Below are 24,899 nucleotides of genomic sequence, written 5' to 3'. Positions count from 1 at the left end.
GGCATCGCTTTACATCACTGTCAGTGTGCCGTGGTCGTCTCTTCCGTCGTCTGAGATTGACTTTACACAGGGGTACATGTAGGATCAGACAAAAGCTTTGCAATCTATTGCTGTGGTATAAGAATACGCGGTATTGAATGTGCAGAAAGCGAGGTCTGGAGAGAAAATGCTTTCATCAAGGACAATTAACTTCTTTATATTTCAAGCGTCTGAAATAAAGATATATCAGGTGAATAGTCTACTCGTGTTACAATTGTTGACATCTTCGGTTGTTATCTCCATGAGAAATGGAGGTATTACTTTTGGAGTGTTTGAGTGTTCGATTGCCTGCTTGTTTGCGTTCGTTTCGGATATTTGTGGACATCATAACTTAAGAACGGCTCGATGGATTATGATGATATCTGATATGTGGGTATTTCTTGGGAAGGAGGTCAAGGTCAGTTTTGGGCTCTCTGCACTGTAGCAGAACATCCCGTTTTTGTATATTTTGTCCTAGACATGCTATGATCCTGTTGTCTCTGTTACTGATAAACTCGCCCGGCTAAATCACACTTCTAGCAGCTCTTTCTGGTCAGTCGAGGCTCCATATATAGTGAGTGCATCATACAGACTACCAGTAGGCAACATCTAGTATTTCATATCTTATCTAAATTCAGACCACAAGAGAAACCTGGAATCATAAAGATGTCTGCACCCTTCACGTCAGTGGTGACGTGGCTATGTCGTAAGATGTCGTCAGACCCATGTAGTTCTTGCCACTCTAGAGTGCATTTGAAGGACACTAGGTACAAGTACGATTCATAAATGCAGCAAACTTTAAAATAAATCCCCCACAACAACGCTATTAGTGAATCGTCGAAACGTTTAAGGCGGCAATCACGAAGGAACGAATTCTATCAATTTCGCTATCTATAGGTGAAAGGCTTTTCGTGAGTTTAAGCTAAATGGTCGTGAATATTATTTTGAACACACTTTGGTGATTCATCTTATTATCATTAATAAACAGATCACATCATGACAAGTTGTCGATCATATGTCAGTTGTGCATGGTTTGTACAGTAACACTGTAGACTCTGGAGTCTCTAAATGTTCTGTCAACTTGTGAAGGTATTGTCAATAATCCTTGTAAAATTCAACTGCATTGTGACATTTATTTCCAATGAATCTATGTTTATGGTAAAGGTTTCTTTTCAGTCAATGGAATCGATAAGGAAATGTTTATAGGTAAGTCAATACGTGATTGCACAAAACAAAGGATAGTAATACTGTAGCACTCTCATATCATTACTGTAGCGCAAATGTTTATCGTAATAATGCAACAATCGTCTATATTACCTCCATCCCTAACACACGTTAACAGTCCACGTGACAGAACATGTTCTCTAAGATGTGCGTAATGGTGTTTAAATGCGTCCTAAGAGCGGTTATCAAAGTGACTTCCATTGACGTCATCATATTCGTGACGTCATACTCCCTAAACCTTTTTAGGATCACCTTTGCCATTTCCTTTAAAAGAGCCTCCGTTTCGGGCAGCATGAATTTGTATAATCTCATCTGGGGTGCCATACTGTCTGGTTTATCTAAAATGTTTCGTTCAATACTAAAATAGGTTTATACGATGCATTGGTATCATTGCCATTACTACGACTAAAGCAGCGACAACTATTGATACTAATAGAGCACTAGTTCAATTGACTATTGGTAAAATCATAACCTAACTTTTCAGATCAGAGTCACGTAGGTTTATGCGTGGGACTCAATGCGATTATCCTTCTAATCAGCGTTTAAGTGAGAGTTGAATACGAACAAAGGCGCGAAAGAATTTAGTTAAAAGCTCCAAAAAGCCGGTAATCTTTGGCAGGTCTGAGGCACTAGCATTGTGAAGCTCTGCATGCCACCAGACCAATTTCAAATGACAAGAGACAAGATTGGTCATATTGGGCGGAAAACGTGATATTGCCGCAAAATCAAGGAATATGTTACTGAAATTGTCCATATGAAAAAAAAAATCATGTCTAATATCTTTCGTGCCTGTTTCTTTAATCAGAATGGAGGTAACGTAAGAAGCTTACCTAGTCTGTAAACAAACTGCTCTGCACTAGAAGTGCAGGGGAAATCTACTTCGTGTTGAGATATCACCATTATCCACCGACGATTCAATGTTTCTCCCATCAAGGCAGAGAGTGTGACTAAAAAAGAAGAAGAGGGAAGAGTCGTGGAGACGTCGTCTTCATGACGGATCACTTAAAGAGGGACACAGATCACATTGCCGGTTAAGATGAAGCCACGGGTAGCTGGAAGATTATGATGTTTAACAAGAAAACACGACACAACTCAAACCTGTATCAGTAACCACTTCCATATAACGAAGACCTGGTCCCTAAGATTATTTTAGACTATAAGAATCATGTCTATAGTCCCCACCTGTCTACTGTGACCTATTTCCTGTCCCTTGAGTATTACAGACAGGTTTGACTGTACATGTCCCCCGGGTTACTCATAGATATCACTCTCATCCAATATTACATTCGATCATATTTGCCACATGGTTGGCCGTGTTATTAATCCTAGTCGCGAGGACGTCCCGCGGGACACGAGGTCGGCTCCCGGAGCATCGGAGCGAGGCGGGTAATTAGAGAGGGCAAGCCTCGTTAATCAAACAACCCCAGGGGTCATCTGTGGAACAAAGGGCCGAAATAACGAGGCTTCATTAACCAGTTAGGTCAGGCCTGTTCGTGACTGGGGAGAGTTCGTCATCAGGGGAAATTGTGTAGTCCCCACCAGGCCTCTTCGGCTGCTGTTGAAATAGACCCAAATTGATCAAATTTTCAGGAATCTCGTTGTACAGTGAAACCTGTTCGGACAACCACCCGGCACAGGCAACCACCTCAAGTCACAAGCCACATTAAAACAGACCCATCTTTTTCTTTTACATAGTTGACCCCAACCTGTCCTGAGCAACCACCTGTCCTCAGCAAATGTTTTTCCGCAGTCCCTTGAGTGTTTACTGAATCTAGATTTGACTAAGTTATGGAGGCAAAAAAACATCATAGAAGACAGGTCTGCAGACCGATTTGAGCTTCTCATGAATAAAGTATGGTTCAAACGATAATGGTGATGAAATAATGTCTACAGCAACCAACGTAGTCTGGTAGGGACTACAATATGCTGGCATTTCTCCATTATTCGTGGTTGCAAATCCGTACTTCTTTGGTCAGCTAACTTCTCTGGCAAATCATTCACCAGTTGGCTTATCTCTAGTTTTTTTTATCTCTGTCTGTTTTTTCCTCAGCAACCAATTTAAAAAAAGTTTGTGAGCAAAATTGTTTCTTCATTGTTTGGCCCTATGCCTTTACTAAACATCTGCTGCTAGTTTGATGCGCTAGAATCTGTCAGCTATTATGTTCATTACCTATTTATCATCTATTCATTTATCTTAACTACATTTATAATTTGAAATGATCTGTCAAGATTCTGTAATAATCTTTGGCTATTGGCTATCGTCTAGTGACGGGAGATAGAGATGACATGAACCTGTATTGCCCCGTGTATGACCAATCACAACGGCTCACACCTACTCTTTTTGATAATGTGCTGTGATCTTTAGAACTACGTTTCTTTTAAACGAAATGCACGTGATACAAATAGTACAATAAATCAAAGAAAGTCTAGAACCCATTGTGTAAATGATGCGTATTGATTTACTCATTTATTAATATACATTTATGTATAGGTTTCTCAATTTGTATCCAAAGACTGTGTGTATAGATGTAGTAGACCTTTCGAAAAACTCTGTACTTATTTTGTGGTTTTAATAAAGATTTCTGTGTGAAATTTATAGTTTGAGAATTCTAGCTTGAGCCAAATATAGTCCTACGTGTCAGTGGTACTGCATATGGATTTTATCGGAGGAAGCACGCACCACTTTAGAGAGTTACTTCTACCAGATGAGTTCCAGGCTAGCAGAGGCGGCGGCTGGTGCCGGTACTGGCTGATAATGTGTGATGGATGGAGGAACTGTCGGCATCATTGAATTATCGGAGTGAAGTCTCGGCGCACAGTTCACTCTGCGAAGTACAGCCATCAATAAAACATGGCCGCCAGACACGGCCTCGCCAGGGCCGAAGAAGAAATAACCAGAAACATAATTTAAGGAGAAAACATGTTGAATGACGCACTGGTTGTCCATGAGCACGATGATGATGGAGGTGTCAGTTTGGAGGATGAGGAGTTTTTTGTCGTAAAAAGCAGACATGAAGGTTTGTCCCAGGAACGTGGCAAACATTATGCAAAGGTGCGTGGCTAGCCCGGCGGTGGTACTCCGCATTGCTCAATGTAAACCTTTGGTTGAACTCAGGTGGAATAAAGTAAACCAACGTCGACCAGATTCTGTCGACATACACTGAGCTGACATCGGACACATCAGTCACGAGAGACACAGCCACGTCCGGACATCACAGATCAGCTGATGAGACTACTTCAGACCATTCACCAAGACGACAAGAGCCTATAAGAAACCGAGCATCTAACAGCCTCAGCTCTGCGCATTTCAAGACGAGAACTTGGTTATGAATGGTTACCTCGAATCACTTTCCTTTCAGTACCACGTGAATACCTCATCAGTAGGACATTTCCACCTGCTGACTACGTGCGGTTTTGAATGCTATCTTCCCTCTCGTGGCTCACAGCGCGCCCTGCGTGTTTACCGTGACTGCTGTGTGTGCGCATCAGCGATAAACTCGTGGTAAACGTAAAAGCCTTAAAGCGAGAGTGCGTGAGTTATCTGCCATTCCGCCGCTCCAAACCCCACTCATCGAACAGGGGCCGGCCTCCCGGTAATCCCCGTCCAACTGGAGCTCGGAGATAAGGAAAGACGGATGGAGCGGGATAAGCGAGTCGGAGCGGCGAGGGGGGAACGCGAACCGACAGGGATGGCGCTGTTCTAGCGGCCTGCTGCCTGTAATAAGCCTGTACCAATTAGGACGAGAAGCATCTCAGCTGGAACTAAACGACACGATGCTTTGATGACGAAACTCTCGTCGGATTCCGGCGTTGAAATCTTACGGGAGCAAAGGTCCGTGTTAGCGACGGGAGATTGAGAACGGAAGCGATGGAAAGGACGGACTACGGCGTGCTGCGCTGGTACGGTTTGTCGGAGAGGGTTGTTGTTGTCACGACGACGTCAGTCTACGGGTTTATGGTTAAAGGCATCAACAGGCTGAGGAATATTAGCGGCGGTGGAGCCGACATCTCGGGAGAGTGCTTGTGAGAGTGCAGTACGCCTCGTGTTGAGCTTGATTAGTGGGCTACGTCTGTATAACCAGCACGATTGATCCGTTTGGAGGATATTGTATCGCAACCCGAGAGACTGTTGGCAGCGATACACACATGATCTGTCACCAAAAATTCGAGGTAAGACATTTCCTAACATCACAACTTCTCTTTAGATTCTCTATAAATGCGTTAGCATTTGATTTATTGGGGGTGGCAGCGTTGTACATGTAGATGTAGTCGCCCACAAAGACGAAAAAATAACAAACATGCATTGACACAAGATGGTAAGGGCAAGCGATTTACCTAACAAATTTCATATAAAAACTGAGATAGCAAATCTAATGCTGCCAAAATAAGACACAAATCGAAGAGTCAGTTGTTGAATGCATTCAGCGCCGAGTAAAATAATTGGAATGAGTTAGGTAACCGTTGAAGACCGAATAACGACGAGGTGAGAGCAGAGGTTAGCCCGTACTTCTAACTACAGTTCGCAGGGCGGAACGGACTGATGTGAGGGCGCGGAGTCTCCTTGAACTCTCCTGGCCATTCGTCTCCCTGTAGTAAAACCCGCTGGCAAGATACGCCAGGTCTACATTAGCCGGCAATCCCGGCAGACAAGCTCCATTTGGGGAAACCGTTATCTCTCGTGCAGAGAACCGTCTGTGGGATAAAACAATTACTTAATTATACAGCCTTCTCTCAGGACGGCACAGAAATGAAATATGCTCCCCAGAATCCGTACGTATTGATTTGTATGGGATGTTATTACTTTATGAAGCGTGCGGCCACCAGGGACACACGGTGTAAGGTAGTTGGTATTCGTCGGACGGTTCCACCGTGTTGAACACAGAAATGACTTATCATTGAGCTGGGGAATTAACAACTAGTCCCCTCAACTACCTAATCAATTCATCTCCTCCCAGCCAGCCTCTTGCACATTCAATAGCCATCACTGAGGGGTGGACCATTTATCATATACTGACAGGGTCTGGATGGAAGCAACTCATTTATTATGCTTTGTTCAAGGACTTTTTTACTGACGCAGAACGCTGCCCACGTAACCATGTGGTTTGTCTCAATGTTGATAAACACTTGCACAGCTGCATTCCATTTACTGTATATATTATAAAGAACTATAAATCAACCATTTATAAAGAGTTATAGAGTGCTATGCAAAGCTTACGTGAAGGTAGAGCTTATAATGATAAACTGTTTATAACCAAACCGATCAACATCAAATGCAGGGAGATATGAATAAGTGTGGTAGGATTATGTACATGGTTTATATGTCTATGTTGGGACCCTCCCCATGGCGTCCAACAGCACGTACTCAGCCAACTAAAAGCCTGTCGATAAGCTGCTAATGCAATCTCAGTCCTATCCTGCCGCTATCAGCACGACGTTGACTTTGAGAAAGGAAAGACGGAGAAGACTCAGAGTTAGGTAACGCGGAGCCGGCCTTAAAGGTTGTGGAGGGTTGATGTAGAGATGCATGAGCCCCGCTTAAAACGGCAGAAAATCTATGCATAGCCGCGGGTACAGCAAGGGAAGGCGGTGCACCGGCGAATGGTTCCACTTCATTAACAACGCAATTGTGCGCCACCATCAGTAATCGCGGTGAATATCTAAGTACATTCTTTACCGTTCTATTTAAGCAGACAGCTTCAACAGGGCGTGCACATCGTGTTTTGAGGTTTCTAGTCTGGTAACCAATATTTCGTTAATATTTCGTTATTTTCTAACGCTCTACGTGCCCCAAACATGTTGAGAATATTATATGTGACATTGTCCGAGTAGGGCTTCTGCATGAGAATACAGAAAATCAAAATATTTGAAATTATGGACAGATATTCAGAGTTAAACGTTTTGGAAATATGCCCTGTCCTTGGTGCTGACATTGTTATCGTTGTTTAATTTTGAACTATAGCCGTTGGTTATGTAGCTTAAAAGCTACTAAAATCGTCATTTGTATGTACTGTACCTTGTTTCACAAGGATAAACAAAATGGGCAATTTGAAAACACAGGAATTTCTTTTAAGAGAGTTAAAATTTCAGTTAGAATTTGCATGTCGAAAAAGTGTAAAATTTTGCAAGAATTTTGCAAAAATCATTTGACCTAAGAATAACTCTACATTCCATTTAGCGTCTGAAACATCGGACGGCACGGAAATTGGCAAGACCAGTTGACGGTCCGAGGGTGATGTGACCCCCGACCTTCAATCGGCCCAGCAGACCGGCCAACTTCAAAGGGAAGGAAACAGTGCATTATCGGCAGATCAGCGCCTAACGGCCGGGCTGGAATCAATTGTAGCGTGCGGAATATTCAATCAGTGCACCAAGATCACACCACGCTTCGCTTGCCAAGCACCTTGAGTGTGGAAGTTAAGAGTATTACAAACGTCATTGCTTCCTTTCAAATGCAAATTTCTGTCGACCCGCGGTCGTCCCACAATATTACTCATGGCTAGGTCACTGTTCGACTGATGAATTCCAGACGTTTGTGCCAACTTTTTCTAGTTGTTTAAGTAATTGTTTTTGGCATATCTTATTACCTGGATGTCTAACCTTCATCAACGTAGCTTAGTTTTCTCAGCGAATATCTGCAAAGATCTGAATATACAGGTATATAATGTTTGTTTGTTTGTTTTTTCATCCATTAATGATTTGTCTGTAAAACTGATGAAAAAAGATTACAAACCAAAATTGTCATTTTAGCACCAAGGACAGGGGACATTTTCAGTACGTCCTCTGTATATCTGCCTAGGATATAAAACAAAACTGAACCTGGACCGAAGAAGTCGGATGTGTATAATTTATATAATATATAATACATGCACGAAAAAAAGGTAAAAGTAAAGCGATAGAACGTCAAACTGAGGACGAAGCATGATGCTTTTTCATCGCTTTTTCAATACCTATTACAATGCGACTTCACTACGGCTCTTGTGATTTTGACCAAGCACACCGGGTCATCCCCACTCTTCACGTATTTCATTACAGCATAGACCTTTTCTCATGTCGAACATGTAGCTAATGAGTAGCACGGTGCTGCTGTGCAGACGTGCCTGGCAATTAGCGGCGGTCTGCAGACTGTTCAAGCAGGCATGTTTTCCCTCAAGAACAACAGAAATGCTACGAGCGTCAACTGAAAAGTTAAAAGAGGTCATAAAGAACCCCGGGGAAAAAGCTGAACTTTTGATCTGACATAAAGCAAAGAAAGACTTGCCCAACTGCCCGACTGTAACTTTAGTCTCACGAACACCAGAATCACCACGAAAGGCATAAGGAATGTTAACGGAGGTCATGAATCCTCCAGGGTAGAAAGTTGCATGATCTGGCATAAAGCAAAGAATGACTTGCTCTAACGTTCGACTATTACTTAAATCTTCCTCAGGACCTAGATGACACTTATTGTTTCAAGGCCTAAGCTCTTGAAATAAGAAATGGATCATCATTAGTTCAGTCCACAGTTAATTGACCCACAGGGTCGTGATTAAATGAGACCTTCAAACTTTATTGCAAACTCTGGCCCAAGGGGTAGTGAAGAGCAAGCAATTAGCAGTATACAACGTAGGTATATAAGAGTCTGACTAATGAAATGTATACGTGAAAATAAGAGTTGAGTAACAGTATTCTAAAGCCATTCCTATTTCAGCTTCATCATCATCATTTCAGCTTACTTGTGCTTTTATCTATCTATTTTGATGGGTTTAAGCTATTTCTGTAGTTGAAATTAGATGGCGTTTATGTCGAGACCTTGCTGCTAGGCTGACATTCATCTAGCGCACGTATGTATGTACAGCCAGCGGGTACCCGTCTGATTCTGAGTAATGAGGCTGTTGTAGTGCCTTTTCACGTGCTCGAGGTACCTCTTCGATCACGGGACCCCATTTTTACGTCCCTTCCGAAATACGTATGTAGCTCCAACCAGGGTACCCTTCCCTGAATTTGAGTCGGGGTCTCACAGATACCAACTAATTGGAACGAGAAGCTCAACTATGAGGCTGGTACCAAATCCCACAGGGACATATAAGAGGTGCAGTTTCAATGGTTACAGACTGCCTCTCAGTAACGTTGCTTAAGGTACCATTACATTCGTGGTAGGGTTGTAGTGGCAACATTTCCGTCACAAGACAGCGGAATTGTGTACGACACATTCACGACTGTTCCACGACTGTTCCACGACTGTTCACGATTCACTGTTGTAAAACCATCGTACGGCGAATGAGGCTGGGCTCTATGATCTGATGCTTTAATCATTTATAAGCCTAACAACCATTTATCTGTTACTGGTCCTTTGGGAAGACATGCAAATCAACAAGGCTATTTATGGCGATTTGAGTCTTTGATGTAGGATCGTATTTCAGTCCTGATTCTGTTTTATGGCCCCCTGTTCTCACATTACGCCTGACCTGACGGGATGGCCTGTTATCCATCTGCAGTAACACATGATGAGGGGTGGAGCGCTCGTGTAAAGCGGGACTGTAATACTTTATGACAGTTGTTCAAGGCTCTTCTGAGACGATGTTCCTGTGAATAAGAAAAAGGCTATTAGGTCATGAATTTTTATTGTTGTACTTTGTCAAATTAGAGCGGCCCCCCGGTGAATATGTATGTTCTTTGATAGCAGTATAAAACATGAAATTAAAAGTCTTAGGCGCCATGCATATATCACCGTCCCATAAGGCTGTTAAGCTGGTTAAAATACTAGTATGGGGGAAATGTATCGACATTCCTGATCAATTGTTTATGACCATAGAGAAGAATATAAGATACCAATTGTCCCAAACATCAATGTCGGATGGTGCAACAAACTTTGCAGGAATATCTGGAAACCTGTGACGACTTGTCCATATTTGAAGAGTCTGCAACAGCGCTAAAGAAACAAGACGCTTTTAGAGAATGACCTCTGCACGCAATAAACACTGTCTCGTAAAATAGATAGGAAACTGTAAAATTTTATTGCGGACAAAGTGCCGTCTACTCACCGTCTGTAACCTCCAGACGAGCAGAGGGCACCAGGAGACGCCTCTCTACTTTCTATTAGAGTATGATTGAAGTAGGTTCTTGAGTACCTTTGTCCATTTTATTTGAGCCTCTTGTGCGGTACTCTGGTCATCTGGCCGTGGGTAATGTCCATGCTGTCAACTCAATAGTTCCCGGAGAAGTTTGAAGTACATGTGACGTAGACGGCAAATGGTAGTTTCACACAGAGTAATGGAGTGTATGCTGATTACTTGATTCGAATTCACAACCAAAGAGTTTTTTTTTTTAAATTCACTTTTTGACAGAAAAGGACAACGTGGCACTGCACTCAAGTTTTTCATAACTTATTTCAATAGTGCCACATACAGAGAACAATAACCCATTTACACCTGGGTGGAGTGAGGAAAGTCGTGTAAAGTGCCCTCCCAACGGCACATCATCGGTGGCGTCAGGGGGATTCGAACCCGGAACCACTTGGTTGTGGGCCGAACACCCTGCCGTTACGCCACACGACCCCACAAACCAAAAAGTTGCACCAGCCGAAGTTTCGGTTACCACCTGTCACCCTTCTCATGGCAATAATGACTGGTTCTACTTCACACTGCAGCTAGATGTCGCTGCTGCAGTGTTAAGAATGCGATCCTAAAAGTGACTGAGTCTATATCCCCCCTCGTCACGGTTCATAACTGGAGTGGATTTTCTGATCCATACTGCCCCCTTAATCCAACTAGTGCATCTATTGTCCTCTCTGTCTATAACATTGGCCCCGTTCCAGTCTATTGCACATTTGTTTCTTGTGAGATGGTCTACTAGCCTGATGGAATTATTCACCCTTTGTGAAGTGTTGTTAGCAAGTCCAGGCCTCATAGTTGCCGAATCGTTACTGACACGAAATGAAATAGGTCGGTTAGTAGAAGGATCGATGAGCAGTGACTAATTGACGTAAAGTAATATTAGCGGGCTCTAAATTACTCCAGTTTCCGATTGATACATTTTCCAATATAAAGTGATGAAGATGAATAAAAAGGCTTCGCATGAGAAGATATTGGGGAGATATTTAACGTGAATCATGAGACTAGACTAGGCAATGTCATCATCCATGGGTGCGCACATATAACGTTCGTATGGTAAACGAGTGGGAAAAAGTCTTATGTTTGATTCAGAGAATGCAAATGAATCTCAAAGACATCTTCTTGACCCCTTTACAACCATCCAGTTCTTCATTTTTCTAATCTCCAAGTAGATCTGACGGTTGCAAAGACCGCATCCAACTGTCAGAAGGAGTTTTCATATAGCCACCGATGGTAAGAGAACTCCTAGGCCTGTTGCCAGTTGGATACGGTCTTTGCCATCCCCAGATCTGCTTGGAGATTAACTTTTGTTCTGCACTTACTCGATGAGACCCACCCACTCTAGCATGTGCTATATCGAGAACGGATGAAATATATATTTTTTTCATTTCATGGATTCAAAGTAATCTAATATCTCATTGACGTCAATAAGACCCTTCAGTTCTTCGAATCTCCTTGTAAGAGATCCGCACACTGGGGTAATTACGGTAGTTATATCAAGAGTAGCCGAAATACGTCTTCATCTTCCAACACGCCATTTATGAATACAGAGCAATCTCAATGTCTCCCCTTTTAATAAAGACCCTTCAACCCTTTCCTTTTGACAAACACCCTGATAAGAGCACCTCACAATCGAGCATGTGCCGCAGTTAGTGCATCAAGAAGGGGCGGAAGACATATTCCAATGTTTCATTTTGACAATTCAAATCAATCCTAAAGACTCCTTGATATGCTTTAATTACATTAAAAACACGCAAAATACATATTCCATCATTTTGTTTGTCGAATTAAAAGCAATCTCAAATGAGTCTTTGTAGTACCTTGTAGACAACCCTTTCGGTACATTTCCTTGTATGCGAAACAGACACTTAAACATGTGCCTCGTGTGGGGTCGTGTGGCGTAACGGCAGGGTGTTCGACTAAGAACCAAGAAGTCCCGAGTTCGAATCCCCCTGACGCCACCGATGTTGTGCCCTTGGGAAAGGCACTTTACACGACTTTCATCACTTCGCCCAGGTGTATAAAAAATAAAAATGGGTATGTTGTTATCTTTACGTGGCACTGAAAAAAAGTTGAGTGCAGTGCCACGTCGTCCTTGTCTGTCAAAAACCGGAAGTAAAACAAAAGTGCCTCATTATCGAGAACTAGCGAAAGATCTTTCATTTTCCAGCATTGATATCCATACGACCCATTAGCTCTTCCTTTTGACACATCTCTTTGTAAGAGAAACACACATTCAAGTTATTACGGTTGAGAACGAGTGAAATACATCTTCATCTTCCAAAATTTCATTATATTTTGTTGAAAGCAATTTCAAAGTCTCCCAAGCATCTTCACGGCCCTTCAGAACTTCTTTTTGACACATTTCTTCGTAGGAGAACTACAAACGCGAGCATTCGCTATATTAATCATATCAAAAACAAGCAAAAGACATCTTCGCAAATTTCATTCGTCGAATGCAAAGCAATCTTAAAGTGACTACAGTGAGAACGAGCAAAAGACTTTTCATCTTATGAATTCAAAGTAACTTGAAAGTCACTTTGATGTCTTTATGGCCTTCCTTTTTGACACGTCTCCTTGTAAGAGACCCACACAGTCCAGCATGTGCTACAGTAAGTACATCAAGAACAAGCGAATGACATTTCCTTCTTCAATCATTTCATCTTATGAATTCAAAGTAATCTCAAAGTCTCCTTCATATCTTGTCGACCCTCCTGCCCTTCCTTTTTGGCACATCTTCTGTAAGAGACCCACCCACTCGAGCATATGCTTCAGTAATCATATCGAGAACAAGCGAAAGACTTTTTATCTTATTCAAAAGTCTCCTTGGTATCTTTACAGTCCTTCCCTTTTGACACATCTCCTTCTAAGAGACACGCACACTCTGGCATGTGCTACAGTACGTATATCAAGAAGAGCCGAATAACATTTTCTTCAACCATTACACCTTATGAGATGTCTTGAATGCAAATCAATCTTAGATATATGTCTGTAGCACCTTTCCGAATTCCGACCACTCAGCCTTTCCCTTTTGACACATCTCCTTGTAAGAGACCCACCCACTGGAGCATGTGCTACAGTAATCATATCGACCAGGCGGGGCAGCCGCGATGAAAGGCGGATAACTCCGCGGCCGGTGATTGCCGGAGCTCCCCGCGCCGCCCTGAAGAGATCGATCCGTAAAAGAGCCGAATTCCTCCGGGCCTCAGACCGCGGGGGAAATCTTCACTCCGGACACAATCGTGGCACCGTCTAAAGAGAGATGAGCTAAAGGTCGGCATCATCATGCGCTTCATCTGAGGTTATACTGCAGTATATAGACAAAGTCGACTTACGTCAATTATTGCGCTGTTGTTAAAACTGGAAAGAAAGGAGGAAAATTACGTCAGTAACACATATCACTGATGCTCGATGAATCATTTTAATTGTAATGAATTAGAGTAATACCCGTATCAATCATCCGAACAGATTACACATAACGATAGAGGTTTGACATACTGACTGAATGACAACAACAGGTCTAAAAGACATCGATGCATCACGCCCTTTTGCGATTGTCAAGATCCCGAAGAAAAAAGTGTACCACCGAAAATGAGCCAAAGAATACATATCTGATGACAAGCAAGAGAAAAACGAAATATGACAGGAATATACTAATAAATATACATGACAACCATCTGATTAGATCATAAGTTTTGCCAAACGGTTACTTAGTAACTTAAGGGAAATTACTCCCTTCTTTCTTTAAGATCTAGAAACAACGACACTACACAACTTAAAGACATTCCAATCAATAGAAAGGTCAACTAGTGACTCAGGAGACCCAACATACTTCACGTTTGATCAGATTTGACGTATTTACGACAAAAGACGGAATATGTGACCCAACAATGACCGCGTTCAGCATTGATATGCGATATTCATGCGCCGTTACTGAATTCGGCATGTAAAGCATTAACTTAACGTCTCAAGTTATAAAGTTATTTTCGATACGGTATATGGGGACTCTCCTGAGGCCAAGATGTCCAAGTAAATCATGAAAAGAAGGGTTTAACGCACAATGCAAGTCGCAAGTCTTTAGAAAATAAGGGCGGAATCTGCTTAAGGTGTAACAAATCATCTGATCCGTCGGATTTCAAACGTATTCTAAACCTCTTCAATTTCAGACAGACTTTCAAGGTCATTGATGATACAGATCATTCGGTGTTTGCAAATAGCTTATCAAGACGTATCATAACGTAACTCGAAAATCTTAGAGAAATGCGGGTGGAATATTTTGACAATAGAACGAATAAGTTTACTCTTCCTGGGTATTCTATGTAGCTTCAAAGTCAAACGGTCGTTCAAGGTCATTGATGGAAGGAATCAGCTATATTTTGTACACAGACAAGGCGGGTGTTTCTTCAGCGAGCACCACTGAGGCGTGAAGTATCGGAGCTAGTGTTGTCCACCCGCCAGGCTTCATCAATTAGCGACAGCAGATTGAATTACCGTGTAGTCTCGTTTCACATCCCTTAGTCCCCTGACCTTGAATGTGAACATGACGCCTGATTACGCCCATGATGGATGTCCCGGGGCCGGTTTATAGTCGCGCCGTTAAACTGGGCCAAATTGCGTTTTTGTGACGGCGTCTCATCGATTTCATGTGGACGGTAAAGCCCCATTAAAAGGTAAAATTAAATCAGACCAATAAGATTCCTTTCGACTTTTATCGAGAAAAAAATGCAATAGTTGGCAAATTACTAGCAGCTTGTGCAGTATAAGTCCGACTCATACTAATCCATGTTTATTAGAGGTCTTTGCATGTCGGCGAGGTCAAGTTTGCTTCTAATGCAAGCGCTGTGCTTTGAACATTGCTCTTACAGGCTAGCGATCGCCACAGCCTTCTCCCCCAAAACTCACGGAACCCTTTCAATGCAAATGCAGAGATATTAGTGTCATGGCCTCCATTAACATTTATCTGAGCTGCATCCTAAAACAGGCCTGACAAAGAACGATAAACACCAACCTAAATAAGCAGTGGTTAATTACCTACTGTGCAACATATGATTGCAATATTTGCTGTCACAATTATCGTATAAATATATAATCACTAGTTTCATCAAGTTAGACACCCACCATGCAAAAGAATTGTTTATGGAAAATGCATAAAGCTCAAGTTTATTATAAGGAGAGACGAAAAACGGAGTTACAGCTAGTTACAGTGGTAAAAGATTATCCCTCTTATATTCAGGGATGTCAAAAATATGATTCATATATAGTCTGCACGGGTATTCAAACGCCCATGCCATTACTTGCAATATGAAGCCGTAAGGCGCAAAGTGACACATAGATCGCAATCACGGTCAGACGAAGGGTACAAGTGAAATTTTCGCCGTCGCCTTGATGGGTGCCTTGAATGCTAACAGCGATGGTCTCCATAGCTATGGATGTTGCTAAAGAACCACTTATCAGCAAAGAGTGAAGGAAAGAAACCTGTATACAGTATCGTCAAAGCTTTTCAATGCAATAGCGACAACATCTGCAACTTGCACTTTATGCGAGAGCATGTGTGTGTGTGTGTACACCTGTTTACTCCAGGTACTAGGTAGGCACACTAACCACTGCCACGTTTATGTTAAGGGACCACCACCACGCTGAGCTGAAGCTGCTCTTGTAATGTTAAAAAGTGTAATTCTGCTATTCATTTCGAGAAGTGTCTGACTCCTCTGAGTCCGTGGTCATCAGCTGGAATCTGCTTGTCAGATGTGAACGTGTTTGTCATTGGTCGTCAAAACCACAGGTGAGATGACATGAGCAAGTAATGTTCCTAAGACTTTGGCCAATTACACCGTGTCATCTGTGCTCTTCTCGAAACGTGTGTTGGGTTCTTTGACGTGTTGATGTATGATGCCTTGGGTTCCTCTCAAACATGGGGCCAAAGACTCTACGCCCCCTCCGCTAACCTGAACGCAGCCCACATGCCCAAGACAGTAATGCCCCCAATGATTTGGCCAGGAACACCGCGTTATCCATACTCATCTCGATAAGTTAAGTATGTTGGGTTCTTTGGCGTGCAGTGTTTGACGCTCAAGGCGCACTGATACATGGAGTCGAGGACCTAAGGTCCCCTCTGCAAAAGTTAATTTGATCGCAGCCCCTTACACCCTGTTAAAGCCAGCATAGACCATCAAGACATTCCAGGGTAATGATACAACGTGAAGAGCTTGGGAACGACCGTGACCTTCTAAGTCTAATGAACATTTACCAATAATTGCGTCATGCTTCGCGGTGGATAGTGTGACTGAATAACAATACTGTCATTGATACCCAGAACTGATTCCTTCCCCTACCACTGACAATAGCTCAAAACAGTGAAGTGATATTTTTTCAGAAGGAATCTAAACGGATGGAAATAACGTAATTCTTTTTGGCGTTTTGTAAATAAAAAGGTCACTCGGTGAAATATGATCACAATTACAGATTAAAGTAACGCCATCACAACCGACTGAAAATGAGGTCAACTGTTCGCAATTACAAATCATCAGATCTGTCCGTTTGCGTCGCCACGTGCGCTCATATCATGGAGACGTCCTACATTGTTCTGCTCCGCCGCTTATCAAATAGGAACAAACGGCGCTATCTTCCGCCCTGTCAGCCGTTCCAGGGACTGATCGTGAAATACGATTGTCCCGGTGAAAGAGATCAGCGCCAGACATGAAACCCCATTAAGCTCCAGATGTCCATAAAGCATAATGTGCTCGAGCACCCCGTGATGCCTGCGCAGTGCGCGTTCCGACAATCTCCTCGGCTAACAGGATTGAGGTACATCATCGCGCGATAAAAAACCCTTAAACATCATCAAGGAAAATTGTTACCACGTGAAATATTGCACGCGCGGTGGTAAATCACAAGAATCGAAAATCAGCGTTAAGAGATTCGGTCCGGTTTATGATGAAATAATGCCGTGCTCGATCATGCGTACATGACGGAGTTCCAGCCGTTCGGCGGGCGGCTGGGGTGTCTCCGTGTAGGGACACATTGTCGGCTATCTTAACAAATCCGTCAGATTGCCTATAATTCACGTCAGACACAACGTAACGCCGGGATGTAATTTGTGAAGGTCTGGTCCAGACGGACTGCGAGCTTTCACGACTACAGCAGCTCAGCGCGGGACGCTCCAGAAGCCCGCGATGTATAATTTAGCATCGACTTCATTGAGATGTAGTCCTCGTAGGAGGCGTTGCCTGCCAGGGATTTAAATTGGACGAAAATTTGTTGAGAAGGGCTGGTCGGAGCACGTTTTGCGGGTACACCGTAGACAGGATGATGTCCCGCCGGTTGAAGAGATGAGGTTTCGCCGTTACCGCTCGGATGACCCCTGGGCGTAATGGGACAACAAGGAGGCGATGAGAGACTATCGGCTGGTAGGCGGCTGAGGGAAAAGAGTTAAGCGACATGGCTGCGGGCATTTCAAACGGATCAGTGCCACAGGATGGTACTGCCGGTGACGTTTGGGAGCAGCGCGACAACGGCACGCTGAAGGTATGCCTACCGCGGGGTCGTGTTGTAGCGTTGCTATAGCTCTGTAGCTTTTACGTTTGCAGAAACCATGCTTTTTCGTAGGCTTTGTTATAATTCCAACACAATGCGAGACTATAGTAACTGTAATGAATATAACAAGTTCAATGGCTGAATTGACATTGAACATAAATTGAGAGACAATAGTATAGCTCTGCAGGCCTAGGGTTGCAGAAACCACACTGTCAAATTCTTTGTTGAATTCCAATACTAAGCAATACTATATCATCCGGTGTAACATCCCCTTGTTTTCAGTAAGTGTAATAAACGTTAAGGATTTTGGGTTGAGTTGATATTGATCATAAATTGAGGGGCAATAATCAAAATTTATATAGTGCAGCTGAGGTTTTGCAGAAATAGCTTTTTGTCACATTCTTTGTTCAGATTCCAACACAAAGCGAAACTACAGTGTCTTGTGTGAAGTCCCCCTCCTGCTTTTAGTAAGTGTAATAAACGTTACGGGTTGACTTGACATTGATCATAAATTGAGAGGCAATAATATAGCTCAACTGAGCTTTGTAGACATCAACATTCCAACACCATACGAGGCTATAGTGCCTGGTGCAACGTTTCCCTTGCTTTCAGTAGCTGTGATAAACATTTTGAGGTTTGAGTTGACTTTGGTCATCAATTTAGATACGATAATCAAGATTCATATAGCTCAGTTGAGATTTTGCAGAAGTCACGCTTTGGCACACTCTTTGTCAAGATTCCAACACAAAACGAGCCTAAAATTCCTGTCGACAATCAATTGACGGACAATAATCAAGATCCATATAGCTCAGCTAAGGTTTTGTAGAAATTGTACATTCTCTGTTCAGATCCCAACAGAAAGCAAGGCTTTAATGTCCGGTATGATATGCAGTTATTGTCACAAGGACAGCAATTCAAATTCAATTCAGCTTTGACGTTTGCAGAAATAATGACTTATAAACTCTTTTGATTTTGTTAATAAACTACGTATAGTGCTCGATGAAATTCATACTTGAAATTCTGTATTCATAATAAAGCAGACGTTTTATGGGCCATCAATCAAAATTCATTATGTTCATGCTTTGTAAACACATCAGTACACATTTCTAGACCGATTAAAATGTCTGCAAAACAATCTATAACATAGTCAGTTACAAGATATGAATATGTAGCGAATAATCACTTAAGACAAAACAGTATTAGAAACTTTAGCGTAAAATAACAGTACCACGTTAAAAGACGGAATACGTGGTAACTTCAAACCTTAGTCTTAGCAATAGACGGCTTTTATGGTTATCATCTCTATAAGATAACATCAATGTAGCAAATAACAGTGAGTCAGAACCATTATGTGAAATTGAGACGAGCCAAAAGGCGTTACTTCAGTCAAACATTGTAGCCATAAAAGGAGACAGTGTAGCCATAAAAGATAAAACAGCACTTCGTGTGGCAATGTACGTGAGTGAGAGTGGATGCGCAGTCTTACGATACTCTAGATACAATGCGTGGTCTTATATGATATGAAGTAATAATGGTGTTATCTCGTGCACAATAGGACATTGACCACCAGTGGAACCAACGATATGATAGACCTTTAAGGGTTTCAGCAGGCAATATCCTGCAGAGAATAGGGGAATATTACCACTGCCTGGAGGACGGAATATGAATATTGGAGACGAGTAATGGAATATGAAGCTTGAAAAGGCATACTACATGTAGGTGCATGATGAAGAGATTTTAAGATTAGGCTACATTATACCTGTGATGCTGCGTTAAGCCCTATGACTGCACATTCTGGAAGCGTGATAGATAGAAGTTGTTGCTGTTGGTGTCTATCATATAGCTAGGCGTGCTCTCTTGTTAAGATTTTAAGATTAGGCTACATTATACCTGTGATGCTGCGTTAAGCCCTATGACTGCATGTTCTGGAAGCGTGATAGATAGAAGTTGTTGCTGTTGGTGTCTATCATATAGCTAGGCGTGCTCTCTTGTTAAGATTTTAAGATTAGGCTACATTATACCTGTGATGCTGCGTTAAGCCCTATGACTGCACGTTCTGGAAGCGTGATAGATAGAAGTTGTTGCTGTTGGTGTCTATCATATAGCTAGGCGTGCTCTCTTGTTAAGATTTTAAGATTAGGCTACATTATACCTGTGATGCTACGTTTAGCCCTATGACTGCACGTTCTGGAAGCGTAATAGATATTCCTGTAGGACGAGGAAGCGCGGCAAAAGTTATCTGTTTTCCGAAAGTTATCAGGCTCGCCGATCTCTCGGGAAATCACACTTTTACAGTGGACCTGTCCGCGACCCCGAGGATCAGGGTTCCGATAAGTTTTTGTGGAGAAATCAAGATCGGCCGTCAAAGGGACGAATTAAGCCATCAACATCCTGGCAGATGGCAGATGAAGTCCCTGCTGATGGCGGAAATCCAATATAGCCGGAGGAGCAGATGTAGCTGGCGGTACGGGAGGTTGGGACACAAATGTAATGACAATTTAGCAATGCAGAAGCGCCGTAACGTCTCTTAAAAAGGCCCGTAAGGAATGCTAAATACATTCAAGTTCAAGGCCACAATGGACGTAACTTGGACATGTTGTCGTGGATGGAGGTTAGACATACAGGTAACAATATACGCAGGCACTCAAGCAACTGAATAAAATTTGGAAACGACCAGACATTTCAAACCGCATCTGCAGTTTTTTTATCAGTGTCTAAACGAGAAACTGGAGTTACCAGGTTTTACACCAAAACTCCGAATCCATATGTCAATGAGATAATTCGCTATACTTTGTTCTGTCCCAAACCTCCAGGCTTATATGGCATCTTTGTGTGTGTGTCGGGGGATCCAATAGAACTTATATGAGCAGATGTAGTCGGTGGTACTGGAGGTTGAGACTAAGTACAGCCTACGTGCAATGCTAAATACAAGTTCAAGGTCACAATGAGCGCGATTTGGAACTCACGGTTCTTCCAGAGAACGTAGGAGGAGCAGATGTATCCGGCGGTAATGACAATTTGGCAACGCCCAGGAGGAATACTAAATACATCCAAGTTCCAGGTCAGAATACATTTCATTTGATATCCACTGAACTGTTTAAAACTGTTATGCTTATATAACGCGTCTGTTGGGAAAATCCAGTATAACTGGATACTAGCTGGATATGAATGTAGTGGTATTTGGTGGTTTAGACACGAAATAAATGTTAATTTGTCAATAGTGTTGCGTCGTAACTTGTCTTAATAACAGCTCAGAAAGACCAGCGAGAAATGCTAAATTCATCAAAGTTCCATGTTGCAATGGACAAAATATAGTATCCCTTGTTCTCCCTACAAGTGTTGAACGTCCGAGTTTATACAACATCTTTGTGGCGGAAATCCAATACAACCGGATGAATAGATGAACTGTTGGAACTGGTAATTTCCCGATGTACCTACCCCCGTAACTTGTCTTAATAACAGCTCTGAAAGACCCATGAGGAATGCTAAATACGTTCAAGTCCAAGGTCATGATGGACGTGATTTGCTATCCTTTGTTCTTCCGAAGAGCACATGTTATTGGTGGTTGAGAAAGTAACGACAATTTGCCAAAGTTGCTGCGCCGTAATTTGTATAGTAACAGCCGTTCGCAGCTGTCTTTGTGTCATTTCAAAGGTTTGTTCTTCTAACTTGTCAAATTTCGACGTCGACGTTAGGTCTGTATTTGTTTCAAAGTAATTTGTTTTAGTTAATATGTTTCAGAGAAAGTAACGGAAATCCATAGATAGGATCCAATATTTCTTTTAGCGTTCATCTACTTGTCATTTCGACGGCATGCGAAGATGTATTGAGAGGAAGCTAAAGTGCTGCAATTACGTAGCGGTCTTATGGTTGCTATTATCTGGATTTGGTAAGTAATTTTGCAAACAAGCATTCTTAATTTTCTTTTGTTCTCTTCTGAATAGTAATAGATACAGGCATAAGATAAACAGCGAGATCAAGCATAACTCCCTTTCTCTTTAAATAGTTGGATATAGGAGAAAGTTATAAAGTAAGTATATTGATATATTTTGCCACTCTCCTATCTATGCCCATTGATAGTTATGGGTTTGGATGTATGGAAATTGATGTAACTGTATTGTTATTTTAAACCAAATGAAGAGATCAGCTCTTACATGCATCCTACGGGGCAATGGATCTCTTGCAGAGACAACCATTACAAAGTCTTGAACGTCGCCATCAGCCCTAAGTAACGCATTGCAAGGATAATGAAACCGGTAATTTGGTCCTTAATATCCTGCGGTACAGAACGGGCAACAGCGGTTGATTGTGCAATAAAAATAACGACCTCATAACTGAAGAAAGAAACATTCAATTAGTCTGTGGCTTTGGGGCCCGCGGCTGCACCATCGAAGGGTCGCGCCGCGCTGATAGCCAGATCAATCATGCCGTCTTGACGAGGCCTTTGCACTCGCTGGGATCTCCAGGCAAGGTGGTCTTGAGGTTAGGGTTGTTGACTTCTAAATCTAAAGGTTCTGGGTTCCAATCCCTGGCCGGCTCTGATGTTGGTTCTTGGTTCCAAAGGCTCTAACGTTGTGCCCATCGGAAAGGCACCTAGCACCTTTTCACTCGTCTCAGGTGAAAATGAGTACCTGCCTTCGGTTAAGGACGTCCTCTCGGATAGTACGCAAAGCTGGAGGCCCCGTGTTTGAGGAGAGCCACACCTCGATAACGTTAAATATCCCACCACACTTAGTGTAAAGAGTGGAGGTCCAACCGAATGTGAGTGGATCAAACCCCAACATCTGCTTGAAGCTTTCTCATAGCAGAAACGTGCAAAACTTCAGATTGAAAACTTAATCATCTACAAGGTATCGGATTTAAAAACGTGATTGCAACTTGTAAACTGAAAGTCGTTATACATTCATTCGGTAAATTGTCACCATGTCAAATCTCATACAGAATGTACACAGTAAGAGACAGTAAGTACAGAGGTATCTAGTATAACTAATGTAATTATAAAACACAGTAAAAGTATAATTTTGTACTCTTTATAACGGTAAGAAAATAATCCGCTGCGTCTTTCTCACTCTTATCTTACCCGAACCAGGTGGTAAGGAACAGATTACCCACCCTAATAACCGCGTTCTGAGTATCCCCACTTTAGTAGCACGCCTTATCATATCATCGTACGCGTATCTAATCTCTTTACGCCTGCGTGTATTCCCCACAGTGTATCAATTGTTAGCGACCTCGGCAAATTGACAGCCCGGCGTCTGTTGCTGCCTTATCACTTATCTCACGCGGACGGGTAGACAGCGGTGCCAGGGAATCTCTGTCGTCAGGACAAACAACTTCTTAAGGCTTCTTATCAGCTGCACACGTGCCGAGTAAAGATTATTGAGTACTTTAAGGTGCATTCACATTGGTGGGATAATGTGTGAGTCAGAGAATTTACAACAAGAACGGCCTTATTAAGGATTTATGTACGGCAGTTTCTCGACACAAGACAGATGAATTTTGAACGACACATAAACGGTTGTCCAACGAATGCCCCTGATTCTATCATCTTACAAAAATATTACACTTATTCATGCACGTTGAAACCCCTGATAAGGACGTGCTTTCAATACTTTAAGAAACTCTATGAAGGATTTGAAGCAAGGTTAAGGTAAACCCTAATGTTACTTTTTGTCTGTCCAAGAGCACGCTATCATTCATGGTAAGCTTTCGTTTGAATGGCTAGTTCCTGATTTTGAAGTGACATCGACCTTAAAATGAGACCGTAAGAAAACTCAGGCGTCCCAGTAATGTGAGGATAATGGATTCTTAAATCAGTTTAAAGAAATCTACTGTACACTCATAATATGCAGTAGCCCACCGCTACTGCTTCGGTTCCCTTTCCAATCCGGGGCCCGGCCGGGTTGTTTCCAAAAACGAAAAATATAAAATGCATATCAAGAAAATACACAATAAATGGTTAGGAATAATTTTTGTAGGTTTTGTGTCTTAAGTTGTCTTTTATATCACACTTTTCGTTCCAACAGGCTGCCCGACCGGGCCCCGGATTGGAAATGTAACCAAAGCATACCACAGCGCATCTGCATGTGAGTTCGGTACATGTTGCCGACCTTAGTTGTCGCCGCGCCGTTTTACCCGAGTCATCCGTCACCATCGATTACGGCATTTTATGCAAAGGTCAAGAGATGGAACCTCGCGCCATATTACAGGCATACATCATGCTGCTGGCTGGATACTGGGTCAGGCTGACGTAATAGATTATACGGAAAGCATAACGGATTAAACAGAAGGCGTACACACGCTGTCATGGGGTTCTAGTGTGGCGCATAAAACTCTGGCTGTTCTCAACGTTTTTGAACTAAACATTTTCCAAGGAAGAATACTATGATCATTAACAAGGCAATCAAAGATGGTAACTTTACTGCTTTGCACACTACTTTGCGACCTTTCTAGCCTTTCAGACAAGAACTACACCGCCGACAAAGCTGCATTTTGGGATAACAGACAGACAAACAAATGCCAACAGACAGACAAGCATAAGATTAAATCTCGCTCCCATGGGATGAATCAAAAAGTGATAAATCATAGCGTTTTAATCCTGTGAGCAGTGCCGCAAAGCATAGCCTTATAGTACTTAAGAGTTTAAAAGTAATCACGCATCTGTAAGTACGTGGGCGGATTTACCTTTCCTCAGAAGGCTCACAACAGTCAGTTTCGTCTCTAACATGACTAAATCACGATTCTAACAGCCATACAATTGGTCAGACTCCTAGAATGTTGATGGGTAAAGGCCCCCTCTCATTGGGCTGCGGTACTGTGGCGGTAACGTGCGGTAGCTTGGAAATGGCTACCGCCGCAGTACCGTGCACAGACCTCAGCGTACCGTCCTAGTGACGTCTCAGTGCCGTACCAGTACCGGTCCACACCGCCGGCGTGCCGGTTGAAATGGCGATTTTTTTCAAAATTTGAAAAAAAACGCAAGTGGCAAAGTGCCGCGCGCTCGCCGGGAGCTTACCGGGAGCTCACCGCGCGCGC

At 42.6% G+C, this 24,899-nt stretch overlaps 1 protein-coding gene across 2 annotated transcripts in view; it reads left to right on the top strand.

The window, feature by feature from the left end:
- Positions 1-4,437: 4,437 nt before the first annotated feature.
- Positions 4,438-24,899, top strand: part of LOC136444792 (GTP-binding protein Di-Ras2-like) — a 39,285-nt gene continuing 18,823 nt past the window's right edge. The window contains exon 1 of one of the 2 annotated variants that reach the window (XM_066442534.1): positions 4,438-5,412. In XM_066442534.1, the coding sequence (XP_066298631.1) occupies positions 5,389-5,412 (24 nt within the window). In that variant the 5' untranslated portion in view covers positions 4,438-5,388. Of the gene's footprint in view, positions 5,413-17,307; positions 17,856-24,899 lie in introns of those variants that run through there. The other variant, XM_066442532.1, reaches the window with a different exon arrangement.

This window comes from Branchiostoma lanceolatum, chromosome 11 (genome assembly GCF_035083965.1).
Source record: "Branchiostoma lanceolatum isolate klBraLanc5 chromosome 11, klBraLanc5.hap2, whole genome shotgun sequence".
NCBI classification, from domain to species: domain Eukaryota; kingdom Metazoa; phylum Chordata; class Leptocardii; order Amphioxiformes; family Branchiostomatidae; genus Branchiostoma; species Branchiostoma lanceolatum.
Note: the sequence above shows the minus strand (reverse complement) of the source record. Positions and strands in the feature narration are given on the sequence as shown.